General features: G+C 32.4%; 1 protein-coding gene and 1 long non-coding RNA gene across 2 annotated transcripts; both read right to left on the bottom strand.

The window, feature by feature from the left end:
• Positions 1–1,716: 1,716 nt before the first annotated feature.
• Positions 1,717–3,451, bottom strand: LOC128035317 (uncharacterized). Its single transcript, XR_008191684.1, has 3 exons — positions 2,649–3,451; positions 2,132–2,203; positions 1,717–2,002 (listed from the first exon to the last, which is right to left on the bottom strand). It is a non-coding gene; the product is annotated as an uncharacterized LOC128035317 (long non-coding RNA).
• Positions 3,452–15,322: 11,871 nt separating this feature from the next.
• Positions 15,323–17,025, bottom strand: LOC105764521 (transcription factor TCP15). Its single transcript, XM_012583122.2, has one exon. The coding sequence runs from the start codon at positions 16,620–16,622 to the stop codon at positions 15,588–15,590; it is 1,035 nt and encodes a 344-aa protein (XP_012438576.1). The 5' UTR covers positions 16,623–17,025; the 3' UTR covers positions 15,323–15,587.
• Positions 17,026–19,576: the final 2,551 nt, after the last annotated feature.

Here is a 19,576-nt window from a genome sequence, read left to right as displayed (position 1 = left end):
TCCACAATCGATTTATGAGTATATAACTCGTGTATTCCATGTGTTTACAACATATTTCACATTCTATTTTCAGTTTACTATCTCATATTCTTATTCTTAGCCCAAAGTAGATTTTATAGAACACACCGGATATACGGAACAAATACAGAGGTGCATTGTTATGCACTAATGAACAGAGAGCACTGAAGTGCTATACAGAGAGCACAGATGTGCTAAATAGAGAGCACTAACGTGCTAGTAATCAGAGAGCACTAACGTGCTAATAATCAGAGAGCGCGCTAAAGTTCCTTAATGGCATGCCACTAAAATCCCAGTAGTTCTAAATTCCGTCTACTTGGGCATTAAAACTGAATTTTATACATATAAAAAATAATCCAATTATCATATTTGCACAATTTCACATTTACACATATATATTCATAATATATATATATTCCAATTCAATTCAACCAATATAATTTCATCACATATCAAAACAATCCATTTCAATTGTAAAACACAATAATTCTCACATTAATCACTTACTATAACATTTAATCAAAATACAACAATTAATAATTGATGGGTGTCGAATCCACCAATATAAACCTACGCCTTAATTTGCAAATTATGCAGTGTAGGGAGTAAGGTCGATCCCTCAGAGACTGGTTTACTGTAAATTGTTGCTTTCTTGACCAGATTTATGTCGGGGCAGCTGTCGTGCCCAAGAAATTCGGGGGGATAAAATTTGATGACCTGAAATAAACAGAAAAATAACGTAAAAAGTAAAAGTTGAAAACAGGATAATAAAAACAATGAAATAAATATTAAGAAAAATTAATTAGAATAAGCTCAGCTTTAGGCGCGAATTTTCCTCGTCTTTGAACCGATCCTCGAAATTGGATGAACTCCTCTTTTCCAATAAGCTAGTTATAGCTACCAAGGACGCCTCGGACACCAACTCTTCCTTGTGTAAATTAGTTATGGAACGTCCAATAATTAACCCTTACCGATCGAACAACCACGAAACGTTCGTGATTTAGAACTTCGGCAGCTTTGAGTTCTAGAAGAGCCTAGCTCGAACCAATGCCCTCAACCGCGTGGGACATTTAAATCCGGTTACTACTTCCCTTGACAGAACCAAACAGCAATCTCCACTTGGCACGCCAATGTGTTCACAGAAAACCGATTAGAAACGTTCCTTTCGGAATTCCAACTGTACGTCTAATCACACTAAATCAAATGACGTCTTTTTTGATTTAGTGTTGATCTGACTTTGTGAGTTGACAAAATCATACTCTTAATCTGGAGAAATAATAAGTACTAGAATTTAGGAGTTAATTTGCTCGGTGCGTAACTCACGGGTTTTGACGAGGCTAATTCCGGCCTAAAGCTGAAAATGGGTTTAGTTGACTAAGGTTTGGGGCATGTTGGTATTGGAATAATTAAATAAGATTGAATAAATGAAAAAAATGAAAGTGAGTGGTGAAGGTGACGCAAGGTTGGAAATTAATTGCTGACAAAAAAAAAAGAAAGAAAGAAAAGATGGAATTGCAAGAGATAAAAGCTTAATTTAAAAACGAAATGATTAAAAACTTGATGGAAAATTTTATGAAAAGACTTGATGAAAAACTTTAAAAAGAACTTGTTGCAAAACTTGATAAAAAAAACTTGGTAATTAAAAACTTGATAAAAGAACTAGATGAAAAATACTTGAAGAAAGAAAAAAACACTTAATGAAAGACTTAATTGAAAGCTTGATTTATGAATTGATGAATTGATAAACAATATAGCCTCTATTTATACTAGTGGCTTTACTAAATTAGGAGCCAACTAGTCATAGAAAATTAAGGAAAATATTCCATGATATACAAAAAATCCCAACATAATCTCCCTAATAAGTGAACAAAAATTTCAGCTACTTAATCCTGGAAAAATTCTGTTTTGGTCCTCCTTCTTTGCTTCTTTCTTCAATCTAGCCCAATTGTTTCCTTTTTCTTCTTTTTAGCCCCAAATTGTATTTCTGCACAAAATTCAAAATAAACATGGGAAAATTAGTGGTGCAATCTCATAAATTAACCAATTTAATTACATAAAATATGTAACTTTAACATTTAATCAATAATTAGATTCGAATTATAGAAATACAAACCAAGAATTCCGAGCTATTCGATGTCGACTATATTTTTCCCCTTTTTAGTCGAGAATTCCAATACGACGCTAGCTACGGAATTAAAATAATTAAAAATCGTCAAAACAACACCATTCAATTTCACATTAAATATTTTAATTTTTACTCAATATTTGCCTAAATTTCAATTTAGTCTCTAAACCGAGACTAACTTTTATTCTCAAAACTAATTTCATATTTTCATTCCATTCCCACTTTAAACTAATTTAACTCTCTAATTTCACCAAAATCCTTAATTTTAAATTCTCTCAATTTAGTCCCTATTAATTCAAAACCTATAATTTATTTTACAATTTAATCCATTTCTCTATTCTAACTTGAAATTTTATCAATTTAATCCCTAATTCTTCAATTAATTCAACATGAACAACATCTAAAAATTTACTAACTTTCAAAATTTCAACTTAAATCAAGTAATATTTTGTTCTGGGATTCCAAAAATATCAAAATTACAAGAAAAGAAACTAAATTGACTTACCAATCAAACCTTGAACCTTGAAATCCCAAATTTTCTTCCTTTCCTTCCCTTCTTCTTCTTCTTCTTTCCTTTCTCCCCTGTTTTCGTTTTGCTATTCTGTTTCTATTCTCTTTTTCTATCTTTTATTTCTTTTATTTAATTAATAATATAATAAATAAATATCTTTTACTTAATTAATAAGTATGGACATATATTAATTACAAATGTATACATATATTTATTACACATGTATTTATAATTACCACACACTTGTCACTTTTTGTGGTTTAATTATTAGTTTAGTCCTTTCACCTTTTTCTATTTTATAATTAACTTTCACACTTAATTCAATTTAGTCCTAATACTCAATTAACTTTAATTTAACTAAATTCACTTAACTAAAATCCAATTGGTGATATAACTAATTCTATAAATATTTTTAATAATTATTTTATGAGTCCGTTTTACCAAGACGGAGACCCGATAATTCACTAATTCAAAAATATTTCTAAAATCACGCTTAACTTATAATTATTAATTAATAAATTTTTCTAACTTTTCATCGGATTTAATGATCTCCAATCACTATTCGACACTACTAAAAATTGGGCTGTTACACAAATAAATCATTTTGATAATTGTATATGAAACCCAATTTTTTTAATTATATGATTTCGAGTCTTTCATACTAAAATAAAAGCAAAGAAAATTTCTTAAATTAATTTTATATGTTATGCCAAATAAAACCCAATTATTTTTTATCACTAACAAGCAATTAATTTAATAATTGTAATGATTTTGTTTGATTTTAGATTAGTATGAAAGATTTGGGGTATATAATAAAAAAATTTAAGTTTCGTTGATAATTATTAAATATGATTTTGAGTTGATTTTATTAAGAATGATATGGAAATATAAAATAAAATTTTAAAATTTAGAATGAAATCAACTTAATTAATTTCAATATTACAGTAAAAATTAATTAACATTATAAAAGAATAAAAGTATTCAACAATTTATTTAATTAATTTTTATGTTTTAAAATTAAAATTTTAATATGGAAAAAGTTGTAATTTTCGACAATGTGATAAACAAGTACAATTTGAAAATTTTAACCAATTATTTTAGTTTTACCTTTTTCACTTTAATCATTAATTTTTTTTAATCTCAATTGATACTTAAGGAAATGATCTTTTTTGAAAGTGACCTAAAAATTGGGTGATCAAAATGAAAGTGTGAATGTAATAGTCTGATTTTTCAGTGGTGTCGGAAACAGTGGTTTCGAGACCACCAAATTCGACGAGTAAGTTCCTAAATATTATTATTTAATATTTACGAACTTAAATATGGTTAAAAAGGATTTTGAATTGGTAATTTATGTTTTATAATGATTTATTAGGTTCGAGTGGTAAGACCCTAGGTCAATTGGTTTTAGAAAGTGAGGTATCGGGACATTGTTTCTATAAACCGAACCGTAAATATTTTTATAAATATCTATGGAGTGTCATTAAGGTGGTATTAAAGTTTCGTTGAAAAATTTTAACGTTTCGATAGTTAATTAATTAAAAAAAGACTAAATTGAAAACGGTACAAAACTTGCTAATTATAATAATTAAGTGATTAAATGGTTTGATTTATAAATAAGGAAGGACTTAAGTAATAAATATTCGTAAATTAGAAAGGTGGGGCGGCAGGTTCAGGAAAAATAATAAATAAAGCCATTGAATGGCAAAATGGTAATTTTGGTGAAACTAAAAACAAACAAATTAAAATTTAAAGGTTTCCTATGCATTTCTTCTTCTAATTTTCGACTTAAACCGCTATAGGAGGGAGCCTTAAGCTGGTTTTTCATATTTTTGTTTCATGTGAGTTCAATTCTTATCCGTTTTTCGTAATTTTTATATTTTTGAGATTTTTAAAATTAGATCCAATTAAACCATACCTTTGTTTTTGATTTTATTAAAAAAATTGGAAGTTAATATTGATAAATATTAGATGTTTTTATGAATAACATGGATTTAGAACTTTGATTATGTTGTATGATGATTTTATAAAGTGATTTTATTAAATATTGATTTTAGGATTAAATTGTGAAAAGTTAAAATATCAGGGTTTAATAGTGAACTTAGGGTTTATTAAGGGCTGTATGAGGGCCTAGAATATTTAGATAGATTATTGATTGAGAAAATTAGTTAATTTGATAGATTAACAAATTAAGGGATTAAATTGTAAAATTTGTAAAAGTTTAGGATAATTACATAAATTAAAAATAAAAGGGTATTAATTGCAAAATTAATTGGAAATGAAAATATATGCTAATAAGTGAGTAATTTTATATTCTATATCAAGATCCCGTAGGTACTGTGAAAAAGAAAAAATAGTGGAATAGCCTCAGAACTTTTGCAATTACTACAATTCAATCTAGGTAAGTTCATACGGTTAAAATTTAAAATTTGTATAAATTGATAAATAGTATTATGCATTTATTCTATTGTTGCTTTGTTGAAATTATAATATTGGATTGGATGTTCGGTTTGAATTGAACGCGGGATTTAAGTACATTTGTAATTTGGTGTATGATGGTATTGGAGGGAGATATCAGCATTTTACCCAAGTAAAACCGAGGTTCAGCATTTGTTGCGAACTCTCGTGTTTTACTTTCTGTTTGGCGTGATTGGGTGGATTAACTCTTATGAGCTTCTATTGACGATATACTCTTATCCGTAAGTCGTTCTTCGAATGGAAAGATTTCGGTAAAGTAATTTATTTAATGAATTTGAAAGACATGTTATTTATTTTTGTATTGATTTGAATACGGATGTATTGATCAAGTGAAGCTGTGAATGACAGGGAGTTGACATAAATGATTTTATTTATTTGACTTGTTATAGTAGATTCGGTAAGATTTTTATTTAACCCGTTGAACTTACTAAGCTTCATTAAGCTTATTTGTATAGTTTAATGTCTTTGTAGATTATCGGAAGGTTGGGCGATTGGATCAGCACTCAAGTCACACTATCCAGTTTATCTCGGTAGTATTTGAAACGTTAAATACGGTTTACATGGCATGAATAGGTTTTGTACGGTCTTGGTCAAAGTTTAGCTTATGTAAATATTATGTTTATATAATCAAATTTACATATTGGTATGAGATTAGGGTATAATCGTGATGTTAGTATGAGTGATATATGTATGCATGTATTTGAATTGTAGTGAACTTTGATAACTTGGTTAGGTAAATTAATTAGGTAAGTTTGGATATTTGGTGGACATATTTTTAAGTTGTCACTTGAGGTATCTAAGGGCATATTGGTTGTATGTGGTGATAATACATGTTTAAGATTTGATTTTAGCTTGATTTGAATGTCTTGTTATGGCTTATTGATGTATAATTTGTTGAGGCTAGGTTGGTGTCAAATTGGGTGAGAAATGTGGCTTAGAAAATGACCTATTTTCGTCCACACGGGTAGAGACACGGGCGTGTGTCTCAGCCATGTGTGACACGGCCGTGTGTCTCCTATATCTTCTTAAGAATGCAAGTCAGTATGCTCACACGGTCTAGCACACGGGCATGTGACTTGGTTGTGTAACCCAAGTCAGAGAGTTACACGGGTATGGACACGGCCGTGCATCCCTATTTCGAATACCCACACGACCTGAGACACGGGCGTGTCTCCTGACCGTGTGAGTCACACGGCCTAACCACATGGTCGTGTGACCCCTGAAACTTTGAAAAATTTCAGTGTTTTCTGAAAAATTCTTTGAGCACCCGACTTAGTCTCGACTTGTTTCTAATGCATATTTTGGGTCCCGAGGGCTCGTTTAAGGGACAATATATATGATTTTGATTGGTTTTATTATTAATATTGATATGTCTGTCTGATTGATCAGTAAACCCTGTAATGCTCTGTAACCCTGTTCCAACGACGGATACGGGTTAGGGGTGTTACAGTGAGCATGATATGAATCACCCTTAAAGGTTTAATGATTGGGTGACTAAAATGAAAGTACCCTAAAAATTGAGTGAGAAAATTACAAAGATTTTATTACTCAATTAATGGTACAGTGCTTTAAAGTTATTATTTTATTATTACTCAATTTAATGAATATATTTGAATCTCTCTTAAAATTTTAAAATTTTATTGTAAAAAAAAAGTTAATATTTATAATCATATTCCCAATGATATCAACTTCATAAATCTTTTTTTTTTTTAATTCCAAGGAATTTGGTTTATATTCATCGCCCAAATGTAGCAAATTATAAATTGAAAGTGGTTTTTATTTATTATTTCTGAAGTGGGTGGTCCTCGAAACTAAAAGGGTTTTTACGACAAATAGAGGCAGTCCGGGTAATTAATTTGGTTACCTTTGGGTCCAAGAATTAGGGGTTGTGGTAGGCTGAGTTATCCATCTTTGCATGCCTATTCATTCAAATGTCTTACAAAACTGTTAAAATTTCTTTAATCATTTTGATTCTAAGCCTTCAACTATTTCTTTGTTAGCATTGAGTGGATAGAATGCGTGTAGCTAAGGTAAGGACCAGATATCTCTTCAAGTTATTAGCTATGAGAGAGCTGGCAAAGGTGAACGACAACCCATTGAAAAGAGGGGGGGAATGTGTCCTTTGTTTAAGGAATGTGTTCGAATTAATTGCTACACCCAAAGGTTGGTGGGACAATTTCTCCTTTTCTATTCACAGTTCAATGTCCCACTGTAGTTTTAGTTGTAACTTTAATGCACCAAATTACAGTTTTTCTTTCTTTTTCTTTTTTTTTTTATACATACAACTCCACCTCTTTTGTATATATATTTTTAATTTTATACATGAAATTTTGATTTGACTTAGTTGTCATAAAATATCTATATAATATCATTTTGTATTTTTATATTGCACACAAAAATAATTTTATTTATTTATTAAAAATTATATTTATCTAATATGGAAAGAAAGTGATGTGTTTATTTCTTTAGATGCGTATAATTGAATCATAATCAAAATTTCATGTATAATTTTGAGATTTGTTCCTTATTATTAAAAGTTTGTTGAATTTTCTTGGATGAATCATTGGAAGTGTAAAAAAAGTATACAAAAGTGAGTTATGCAATTCAGAAGATTTTCCTATGTTTATGGGAACTTATTTAAATGTAATTTACTGTCAATTCAGTTAAATTAAACTTACTCATCAAGTTACAACATCAATCCTATACATAAACTAGTTTATTCTCTTCACAAAGGCTTTTCCTTGAAAGTTTAATTACAGACCAACCGTGAGTTGATCTCTCTTCTATTAAATTGTTGTATTTACATTCATAAGCAACTATATATCATTTAAAGAGTCAGATAAAATTTATTAGTAATTGTATATAAAGTTAATCTTTTTGCTCATGTCATTTGTTCAAGCATTTGCATTTTTGAATAAAACAGAAAGATAATGGAGCATAGTCAGGGAGGATTGGCATGTACTGGATGACTTGATCCTCTTGCTATGTTACTATGATTTTTTATTGTTAATGCTAGTTGTTGTATTCCATTAATGATTGATTTCGTGGTTAATTTTCTTAGATTAAAGGGAGAGTATTATTTCTGGAAGAAAACGCCGTAAATCATGAGGGTCACAAATAGACAAGTACACTTTTTATTGTAGAAAAATCTGGTAAGAAAGCTAACCTTCTATCGCCTATGGTAGACTCACCCTCATCAAATCCATCACTATGCCCATTCCATGCAAGCTCCCAGCTTGTATTTGATTGATCGTATGAATCGGAATTTCCTTTGGGGGCGGCACTAGAAATGAATCTAAGCTTCGTAAATTGAACTGGTTGTGGTTACCAAACCATAAAGGGTTGGGGGACGTGGCCTCCGTCAAACGAAAGCCCAAAATCAAGCTTTGGTTGGAGTCTGGAGAGCTGTTCAAAACCTGGACTCCATTTGGGCAAAAATTCTTCAATTAAAACCATCAGTTTTGATGGCTCTATGTCAATTTTGGTAAGGACAATTGGACCCATCCCTTCTCTTAATCTTATTTTGTGGTCCCTCAATTGGCTACCCCTGTTCATTGCTTTTCATTATGTACCACTGAGGCTGGAATTTCACCTCGACTGGAGCTTTTAATCTGGAATTTTATCTACCTTTAATCCTAGGGATCCCTTGAAACACTATGTTCTTTGTTTTCATTTGCTCGACTTGATGGTTTCGTATGATAAATAAGCCAATGTGGCTAACTATCCTATGTTTCCTGCTATTTCATGCTCTTTTATGACAACGACAAAAAAAAAAAAACTTAGTATTCTTTGCTTAGCCTTAGAAGCTGACAAAGAAAGCAGTATTACAACAACAACAACAGCGGCGGCTTTGAAGAAGAGCGAATCATAAGACGGTTGGAAGTCCAGATGATGAGGTTGGGACTCCAAATAGAGAAAATGGTGTTGAGTCAACCAAGTTGAAGATGCAGCAGGTGCATGTTAGTATACCATCTCAGTCGCTTTTTTATAAAAAAATAATATAAAAAATTAATTAATTATGAAAATGGATTGGGATAAATTATTTATGAAAATAAATTGTTTGCCACTGTATTAATCGGTTCCGCTTAACATATTGGCAGCATCATCCTCCATTTTCAGTCAATCATCATGTAATGATGTGTTCTTTTTAAAAGATAATTTTGTTATGTATTTTTCCAAAATATTATTGAAAATAAAGGTACATTGATGGAAAAAAATAAAAAAAATATTTTTTAATTCTACCGTCAGACTATCAAGCGACACCGATGATTTAAAAAAAATTCTGATCTCATGAAAAAAAAAGTTGAAAGTATTTTTTTTCTTTTTTCTTTTCTTCATCAGAAAGCAAAAACTTCATCAAAAATCTAAAACTTCAACAAAAACAGATTTTTTGACCGGGGATCAAGTATATATACTAGGTGGTGCCACTTGACAGCATCGCGGGACTACTAGTGCCACTTGATACGTCGACAACACCACAAATAAATTAATTTTTTTTTCGGTTTCTCTTTTTTTCCCTTGATAACCATTTTTTTATTATATTGGTGCAGGCATGACACACCAACGCCACCAATTAAAAATATATATATTTTTTAAAATTATCAGTGGTGATGCCTGACACACAGACGACGTCCATTAACAAAAATATTATTTTTACTTGTCTCAACTTTTTTTTCCTGGCACCAAGTTTTTTTTTTTTAAATTATCACTTGTGCCGTCTGACAAACCAACAACACCATTAAAAAGTTATCTCTTTCCATCATGTATACACCCATATTTTCATGACTATTTTGGAAAATACATATGGGTGCCACCTAACACACTAGCGGCAATTTTTTTTTAAACATTGATGATTAGCTCATGATAGACTAGAAAATGAGAGTGATGCTGCTAATGTATCAAACGATACCAACAAATACTATAACAAACAACTCATTTTATAAATAATTTATCCTTTTAACCTATTTTCGTAATTAATTAAATTTTTTTTATATAAAAACGCCCACCTTGGTTGCAAATGGGATGAAAAAATAGAAAATTGAAAACGTTGATTATTTAGGGGGCCATGAAAGAGTGGGTGGGTGGTTGAGTCGAAATCAGATTTCCCAAAAAGCCGAATGGAAAAAGCAGTGAAAACCACCAAAGTACACAGCACTGGTATTCAAGTCTAAGCTGCAGCCTGGCTGGCTTTCGTTTCTTTCTCTCTCTCTCTCTCTACACCATCAAAGTGTTGTTTGGGTGACTGATTCCAGCACATCCGCACATGCTTAAACTTTCTTAATTCTATAATAATAATAATAATAATAATAATAATAATAATAATAAAAAATCGCACCATTGGTTGCATTTCCATGTTAGTGGAATGGATCCTCTCTATCTAATCTTTCTTTTCTTCTTATGATTGCATCACTTGAAAATAGATGTTACTAAATATTTGTTAAAAAAGTTATAAAATATCCAATTTATTGAAGTTGATTATCTAAATATTATTAAAATTCTTGAATAATTTTAAAATGCAGTAATTTATTTAAAGAAAAATTTGAGATGAAATATTTGGATTAAGTTTTGTGATAATTGTTCTTTATGTTGATTATCTAAATATTATTGAAAATATTGAAGAGCTTCAAAATGCTTTAAATTGTTTAAAGAAATAATTTAAGATGAAGTTCTTGGAAAAATAAATTTTTGTTTTGGCATGCAGGTCGAGCATTTAAAATATGGAATTAATGTCCATCAGTCAACTTAAAAAATTTAAAATTTTTTTTACATGAATAAAGCACATCAATTGAGTACCACGATGGTTATAAGATCATTAGATGTGAATAAAGATAAATTTCGTCATTGCGAGAATGATGAAGAATTTCTTGGTCCTGAAGTACCATATCTAAGTGCCATAGGGGCATTGATGTATCTTGCAAACAACACAAGACCTGATATAGCTTTTGTTGTAAACTTGTTAGCAAGATTTAATTCTTCTCCAACATGTAGACATTTGAATGAAATCAGACATGTATTTAGATATCTCAAAGGGACCATTGATATGAGGTTATTTTATTCAAATGATTCAAAATCCATATTAGTTGGCTATGTTGATGTTGGATATTTATCGGATCCAAGGTCGATCTCAAACGGGATATTTATTTACATGTGGAGGCACTGTCATATCATGGCATTCAACAAAGCAGACATTAGCTGCCGTCTCTTCAAGTCATGCAGAAATAATTGCAATGCATGAGACAAACCGAGAGTGTGTTTGGCTAAGGTTAGTGACCCAACATATCTAAAAGATATGTAATTTGGCTTTACAAAAAGATGCCAACTATCTTATATGAAGATAATGCAACACGTATAGCTCAATTGAAGGGTATAGTTACATCAAAGGTGATAGAACAAAACATATTAATTTACCAAAATTATTCTTTGGTATTCATGATCTTGAGGAAAAATGTGATATAGAAGTTCAACAAGTTCATTCTATTAAAGGCATTTCCAACTTCAACGCTTGAATGATTACTACACAAGATTAAAATGCATCGACTCAAAGATGTTGCCATTAGGGGGAGTCTAAAACATGTAATTTTTTTCCTTTAACTAAGATTTTGTCCCACTGAGTTTTCCTGGTAAAAGTTTTTAACGAGGTAGCTTGTAATAATAGATTATGTACTTTTTTCTTTCATTAGGTTTTTATCTCATAGAGGCTTTCCTAATGAAGTTTTTTTTTGTTTAGGAGACATTTTCATTAATGGACATCCAAAGGGGAGTGTTGTAAATCCGTTGATAAATGGATGTTCATAACCCCCTCAAATTTATCCTATTGTAACCCTTAAAGAAGGAATGTTCATAACCCTAAATTCATTATCTTGTAACCCCTAAATTTGGATTTTATTAAGTAAATGCATACTTATTGTCACATGCCTCTTCTATAAAAACTTGAAATTTCAAACCATCTTTACAAGCTTAAGATTCCCTTGGAATGCCTAAATATTTAAGGAATGAGTCAGACTTCAAACGAAATAATTGTAATAGCAACTTGATATATAATTAACCAAAGCTGATTTTTTTAATAAAATTTTAAAAAATATCTGTATCTTATGTTTAAGATATATTGATAGTTTTGAAGGATATAAAAGAAAAAAAAATTAATTTATTGGCATAGCTTTTTGTGGTACATATTTGACATCAAGTTGGTATGGTAACAAGTAGTTAGCACCATAAAGTTGCTACTGCCATTTTAGAGCATTCGGACTCAACATAATTCTATTTACGTAATGAAAACTTATTTTGTTTTTCTGAGTCCAAGTTTGATTGGCCCAAAGATTAAAGATTCAGCAAAATATTTGCGGTAGTTGCCTCCTGCAAACACCCCTCAGTATTGGGCTTTTCAATTGGTCAGTTCATCAACATTTTTTTCTAGTAGTATCAACTCTCTCTATTATATCATCCATAATTCTTACTAATTAAAAATAAATATATTGTGATAAGTAAGATTTATGATGGTAACGAAATGGGATGGACTCTCACTCCACTTATATATGTTTGAAAATGTTATTTAATATTAGAAGGGTAGTCCTGCCACTGGCAGCCAATGAAGGTACTTTACATATATATATATATATAAAAGCCTTCTTCTACAGGCATGCATATCATATAGAATGGCACCCATTGGCTTGAGTTTTGGTTGATAATTGCAGCAAAATTGGGGTTGAAGGAATTAGCTTTGCTCATGTAGCATAGCGTTGGGGAGTGAAAGAAGAAATTGCATAAATACTGTTAGGTTGAAGGTGATAATTAAATATGGGACCCCAAATACATGGTAATTAATGATAACTTAGTGTCAAGCCCCGCAGCCCTGAATATAGAGAAGATTGGACTGACTGGCTGGCCCCAAATTTGGATTAGACAGAGCTTAAAAGGCATATGATGGGAGGTCAATAAAATTGAAATGATTCCCTGCTCCTACATCTACATATGACTCACTAAAACACATTAAATTAAGGAAGAGAAAGTGCCACCTTGCATTCATTGCTCTGTTAATGTGCCGCTTTAAATTTATTTTAGGTAAAGTACAATATTAAATTATTGGTTTTGTTTTACTTTGGTTATTTAATTATTAATTATTAATTAAAAATATTTAAAGTTAAATATTTTAATTGCTTTTTTAATATATAGATAGGAGTGATGGAAAGTTGGCGCATGCTTTTATTATTATTATTATTATTAATTTAACTTTCTAATATCTACACATTCTATCAAATTAATTTTAAATATAAAAATCCAATAAATTCAACTCCAAAATTTTTAAAATGTGAATTGTTTGTATAAAAGAAATAGCAATATTAGAATAAGACAAACTATGAAAAATAACCCATAAAGAAAACTTGACTTGAATCCAATTGGATTGTAGAATTCTAAATATCAATCTTGCAATCATCCAAATCCACCTCCGACATTCAACCATATCTCCATCTGACAATTTACAAGTTTTATCAATTTTCCACGGTAACTTGAATAATATGAGCATTACCTCTATTAAAACCCCTTTAAAAATGTCAGAACAGTCCAAGTGTGAACTGGAACTCCTCGAAACTTCAAACTCATCAAGCACCACCAGACCCAAAATCTTCTTAAGTTCTCTACACTATCCCACATTACACTTCTGAAGAACTCGTAGTTTTGCATTATTCCTTGCTTTGTTTCTGAGGAATGAAGGTGTCTATAACTCTACCATTATACTACAACTACACCCACTAGCCCTTCTAGTGAATTTTAGTCTGTAACTATGTTATTCATAGACAATTTGTCACCTTTAGAGTTAAATTTTTCTATATAATAAGTATAGATCTATTTAAAATTTGATCTATACATTTTAAATATGCTCTACATAAGATTCAAGCTAACATTTAATCCTAAATTGATATATTTTAATGACTCAATGAAAACTTAAAATTTAGGCTACAATTTGGAAATGACCTACTGAAATTAACCCATGTATATCATGAATGTTTTATTTTGTCAATGAAGACATTGATGTACTGGTAAAGGAATCTCATCAACTCCTTTCAAAAAATCAATATTTTTCTTATTATAAAATAATTAAATTAATTTATATAAACCCGAAAACCACAATTTTATAGACTCAAATATAAGATTTCAAAATTGTAAAGTTTTAATTAAAATTAAGTCAAGAACTCGAATAATTTGTTAATAATGCTGCAAAACAAAGCAATTATCCATGATAATAAACAAGGATACACAAAGAAAAAACGTTTAATACTATTTTATATATATATATTAATATAATGATTAGAGAGAATGAAGAAGTTTGCATGGAAATCTTCATAGAAATGCTGCACAAAAGAAAAGGTTCCCCGATTTAGAAAAAAAGTAGACCTTCAAGCCAAAGAGAGCCGCCATTGCAGCATCCAGCATTAATTCTGCCATTGAAAATCTAAGAAGATGATGAAGAAGAAAGAAATGTGCAGTCCTTCGCCACTTAAAGAAAAGAAACAACTGAGCTGACATTCTTAAATGCCATGAAGACCCACTGCTTGGGGTCATCTGTTAAGTTTTGAAGGGTTATCAGAGAGAAAACCCCACAACTTGATTAAGGGTTTCAGAGAGATGAATAAAGATATGTTTTTTTCTCTCTCTTTCTTAATGATAAGGAAATTAATAAAAACTAAACCAATCAATCTCTATATCACCACCAACCTTCCTAATATGAAGAAAGAGGGAAGGATCCTGTTGTTAGTTAGTGATTGCCTACTGCTTTTAGTGACCTGCAACACTCACAAGGGGGCTCACCCATCTCAGAGAAATCAGTGAACTCCAAAGGCTGATCACACGTGTGGGCTCCTCTCTTTATTCTTGCAGACATGATTGAACCTTTTATTGCGCGCTGATGATCTAATGGCAACAATCATCACAAATGCCCGTTCCAGCGCTTGAATTTATGCACAATTGCGGAACCCTTTTTGTATAGATTGTGCCCTCCCCGTCAGTGCTCTCACCATTTCGTTAAAATTAATCAACATATGGAAGCTTTTCTGTTAACACTTGTACTGTAATAGCGAGAAAGAGAGAAAAATGATGACCTTGTTAAACCTAACCTGATCAATATAAAGGTATAAATATAGTATCTTTCCCTTGGGCCTGAAGATTAATTTGTTTGGTAATGTTAAAAGATAAACATATTAACAACTTAACATTTGATATCGAACTGTTTAATCACGCCCCAAAAAGATACCTGAATTAATATAAATATTAATTCTTCTTAACAAACCCTAGTCGACTGATTTCTCATTACTCGCTCACACCAAAATCGAATATCACACTCAATTATATATTTCTATACGTACTAGTGAAAATAAGGGAAAAGAAAATAAAGCATGATCAAGCCATAGCCCATAAGCTTATAATTTGCTGTAAAGGGCAAATGGACAGACTAGCTACTAGCTACTAGCTACTTGAATCATGCCTATGTTCTTCACCATGGTGTAATACTTGATGTGATCCGGTGGCCGGAGACTCCGAAACATTGGTGCTGTGAGTCGGCCTATATGCGTTTAGTGCTTGGAGCATGCCTAGATGACTGTCGCTAAATGAACCACCAGCACCAATGCCCGTACCCAATTGTTGTCCGGGCAGGAGACTCATCGGAGAAGCGAAATTCATAAAATGCACCCCACTAGACGTGGTACTTGTATACATATTAGTATTATTAGCTGAAGGAAAGGTCCACATAGGATCAGCAGCGCCACTCCCGCTGATGCCTTGGTTGCTGGGATTTGTGATCGTCCAAAACGTTGCCGGAACCGAACCCATAGTCGATTGTATCAAGTAGTTCCCGACTTGATTTTGTGATAATTCATGATGCTCAGGTCTTCTCTTCTTCCCCTTGTTAGTATCCTCCGCCGCCGAAAAATCCACACTAGTACTGTCCCGCATCTCTTGTTTAGTTTGCAAGAAAGTGTTCACATTCGGAAAGTTTAATGAATCCTCCGGAAATAAAATCCGCCTTTGTTGGTGAGAAGAAGAGTCGTCAGCCATATTCCTCAATTGTTGTGATGTAAAATTTGGATTGAAGTAAGTGTTCCTCAAGTGGGAAGCAGAGAGAGTGGAGCCTGAACTTCTGAGAGAGATATTAAGGGACGTAAAATTTGCAGGGATGGTACCTGTTCCAGTGGCGGCTATAACAGCGGGTTCTGCTTGTTGAAGCAGCCACTCGATGGTTTCACCATCAGATTTGTGACCGAGCTCCCTTGTTAACTGGAAAACCCTAGCGGCGCAGGTAGCAGGCATGCGGATGCGACGTCCTCGGCCTTCCACCTTGGTGTGGCGGTCCTTGGTTGATGTTCGCTTTGGTGGCGTTTTCTTGGGTGGTTCGGAGCTTGTCTCTGAGTTTCCTTTGTTTGGACAAGGTGGTTGCTTCTTTTCTAGAAGTTGGAGAGGGAATTTTGACGTTGAGATCCCATTTTCGCCGTCCATGATCATGTGTTAGCGATTCCCAACACTTTTTTATTTTTATTTTGACATGATCTGTAGGTGACCACCTTCAATTTCAGTGACTTTGGTGGGTGTGGTGTGGGTCTATTTTCTTTTCTTTTTTGAATTTCTCTTTGTTGCAATAATGTTTTGTAGTTATGAATTCCCTTCAGACGGGGAAGCTTTCAACCCAGTTGTTTTCTTTCTTTTTTTTTTCCCTCTCTGAAAAGAGAGAGAGAGAAAGAGAGAGAGAGAGAGAGAGAGAGAGAGAGAGCGTGTGAAAAGATAAGGCAAGAGACCAAGCTTTTAAGCTTCAAATACAACAACAATTGAGTGAAGAATTATGAGGGCAGGCAATATTGCAGAGCTGCGAAAAGCAATGATTTTCGTTCGGGTGATTGAAAATATTTGGATTCAGTGAGGATGACCTTGTAATTCACTTTAATATCTCTACTATTATAAAATTGGTGTTTATATTTTTATTTTCAACCTTATCAAACATTTTAACTTCATTATTACAATCATAATAGTACTTGTTTTTTGACTGTATGAAAATGGTTGGAGTGGAGGGCGTCCATGAATCAGAGTCCACGTGTGGAGTTGTATATCATTCAATCCAGCAGAGGGCTAAGTTAGGGGTTGGGACTTGGGACCCCATCCCTTCCCTTAAAGTCAAATTAAATTACTCCGCACTCTCCTTAAATTTATAAAGAAACTAAAAGTTAAAAGTAATATCATATCATAAATATTTAATGCAGTGCCATTCATGCAATCATTGCCTCTCACCTTTGTTCTGGATTAAACAAAAATTAATACACGCTTTCCAACTTAGCCAACCTAATTTCCCACAAATTAATATTCCGTTGCCTATGTTTAAGATGAGGTTTATACTGCTTGCTGGTTAGCTGCCTCATTCATGCATCAAATGCATTTTCTTATTTAATTCAACTATATCATATACCCATTTCCAAGTGATGTAATCATTGTCGTTTAACCATTCCAATCGCTGTTTTGATCCATACCACCCCTTCCTAACATTGTAGCCACGCCTTGGATTATCCTTGATTTACACTAGAACATGTTACTAAATCCATGCCGCCGTCTCTCAATTTCACGTTTCTTTCCTTTTTTTTTCTTTTTGTACATGCCAATGATATTTTTTGAAATCAATAATGTTTCAAAGTTGTTACATCAGCCTAAGAAAATGGACCTCAAGTCCAAATTAATAAACACTCCAAGACACCCAAGTTTCAAGAACAACAACTTAACATAAGTAACGAGACAAGATCAACAAAAGAGATACAAGTATAGTTCTATCACGCAAAGGACACTTTCTGTAATAATACATGCAATGGACAATTTAACTCTCATGCAATTTTTTTTTTTATAATGGAGCACATGGGATTTCATAAAGAGGCGTGGATTGGATGATGTTGTGCATATCCTGGTGGTGGATGGGGGCTTTTGTCAAGGTTATCCGATTTCATCGTATTCTTTTTATCTTATGTATAGAAAGTCTTAATTATTTGTTGCGCAAGGAGGAAAGGAGTGGGGATTTGCATGGGATCTCTATTTGCCATGGGAGTCTTACGGTGTCTCACTTACTCTTTGTCCATGATAGTTTCTTATTCTTTTGAGCTGATGGGTCTGACGCTAGTACAATGAGGGATGTTTTCTCACAGTATGATGCAACTTTTGGGCAAGTCATCAATTTTATGAAATCCAGTGTTATATTCAGTTCGAAAATTAAGGAGCACATTTGTCATATTGTCTGTAATATTCTTGGCGTTAGTGCATCTCTCAATCATGGAAGGTACTTGGATCTTCCATCTCTTATCAAACGTAACAAGAAATCAGGTCTTCGCTTTTATTAAGGAACAATTGAGTAAACGCATTCAGAGTTGGAAGAACAAGCTCCTCTCTCGGGCTGGGAAGGAGGTGGTGATTAAAACAATGGCTCAGGCTATCCTGGTTTATAGTATGAGTGTTTTTTTACTTCCTCATAATTTTTGCGATGATCTGAAGAAAATGATGAATTTCTTTTGGTGGGGTTCCGGTGTTGACCGTAGGAAAACACATTGGGAATCTTAGGACAGGCTTTGTGTCTCGAAAAAGTTTGGTGGCATGGGTTTCAGCAATCTTTACTGTTTTAACTTAGCGCTTTTCGGTAAACAATGATGGAGGTTCCTTACTGCACCTGAGCCTCTTTCGTGCAGAGCTTCCTGAATGGCGGTTTTCTTGATTCTTTGGAGGGTTCGGGTCCTTTTATTTGGAAGAGTATTCATAAGGTTAAATAGGTGCTTCTTAAAGGTGTTAAATGGTAGATTGGTAAGGGGAATCTAGTTGAAGTTTATAATGATCCTTAAGAGAATGATGACGACAATTTTTATATCATGTATTGTAAAACCCTTAACCCGACCCGAATCACTGAGTTCGAATTTCGGGTATTACGACGTACCAACACTTAGAATAAATTTTTAAACAATTGGCGTATAACTCTTTTCAACATACTTCATTTTATTTTAATAAAGGTTTTCTAGACAAAAGAAATAAATATAACACTCAATAAATACAACAGACTCGTAAAATAACATAAAACAGTACAGCTCAATGATGTGTTAAAAACAGACTCTTTAAGGCGTGGTTTACTATACGCCTTACTCCTAAGATGTTTCCTATATGCATATTATTCTAGCTCGCCATTTCCATGGCGCATTCTTGACTTGTCTCTCCTGGCATATACACAATTGCATAGCAACACCTGAAACATGAACAACACTTGTAAGTTCAAGAGATCTTAGCGAGTTTTAATACAAAATACTTGGAGCATTTCTAGTTGAATTTCCTTCCTTTAAACATTTTGAGTTACACCACTATCCTTGGCGGCCACTTTGATAATATCAGTTTATTGCCTATACGCCAGTTTCCATACTTAATGTATCATCTCTCGCTTCATTACTTGG

The sequence above is a fragment of the Gossypium raimondii genome, chromosome 12 (assembly GCF_025698545.1).
Source record: "Gossypium raimondii isolate GPD5lz chromosome 12, ASM2569854v1, whole genome shotgun sequence".
NCBI lineage: Eukaryota > Viridiplantae > Streptophyta > Magnoliopsida > Malvales > Malvaceae > Gossypium > Gossypium raimondii.
This window is presented reverse-complemented; position numbering and strand designations above follow the sequence as displayed.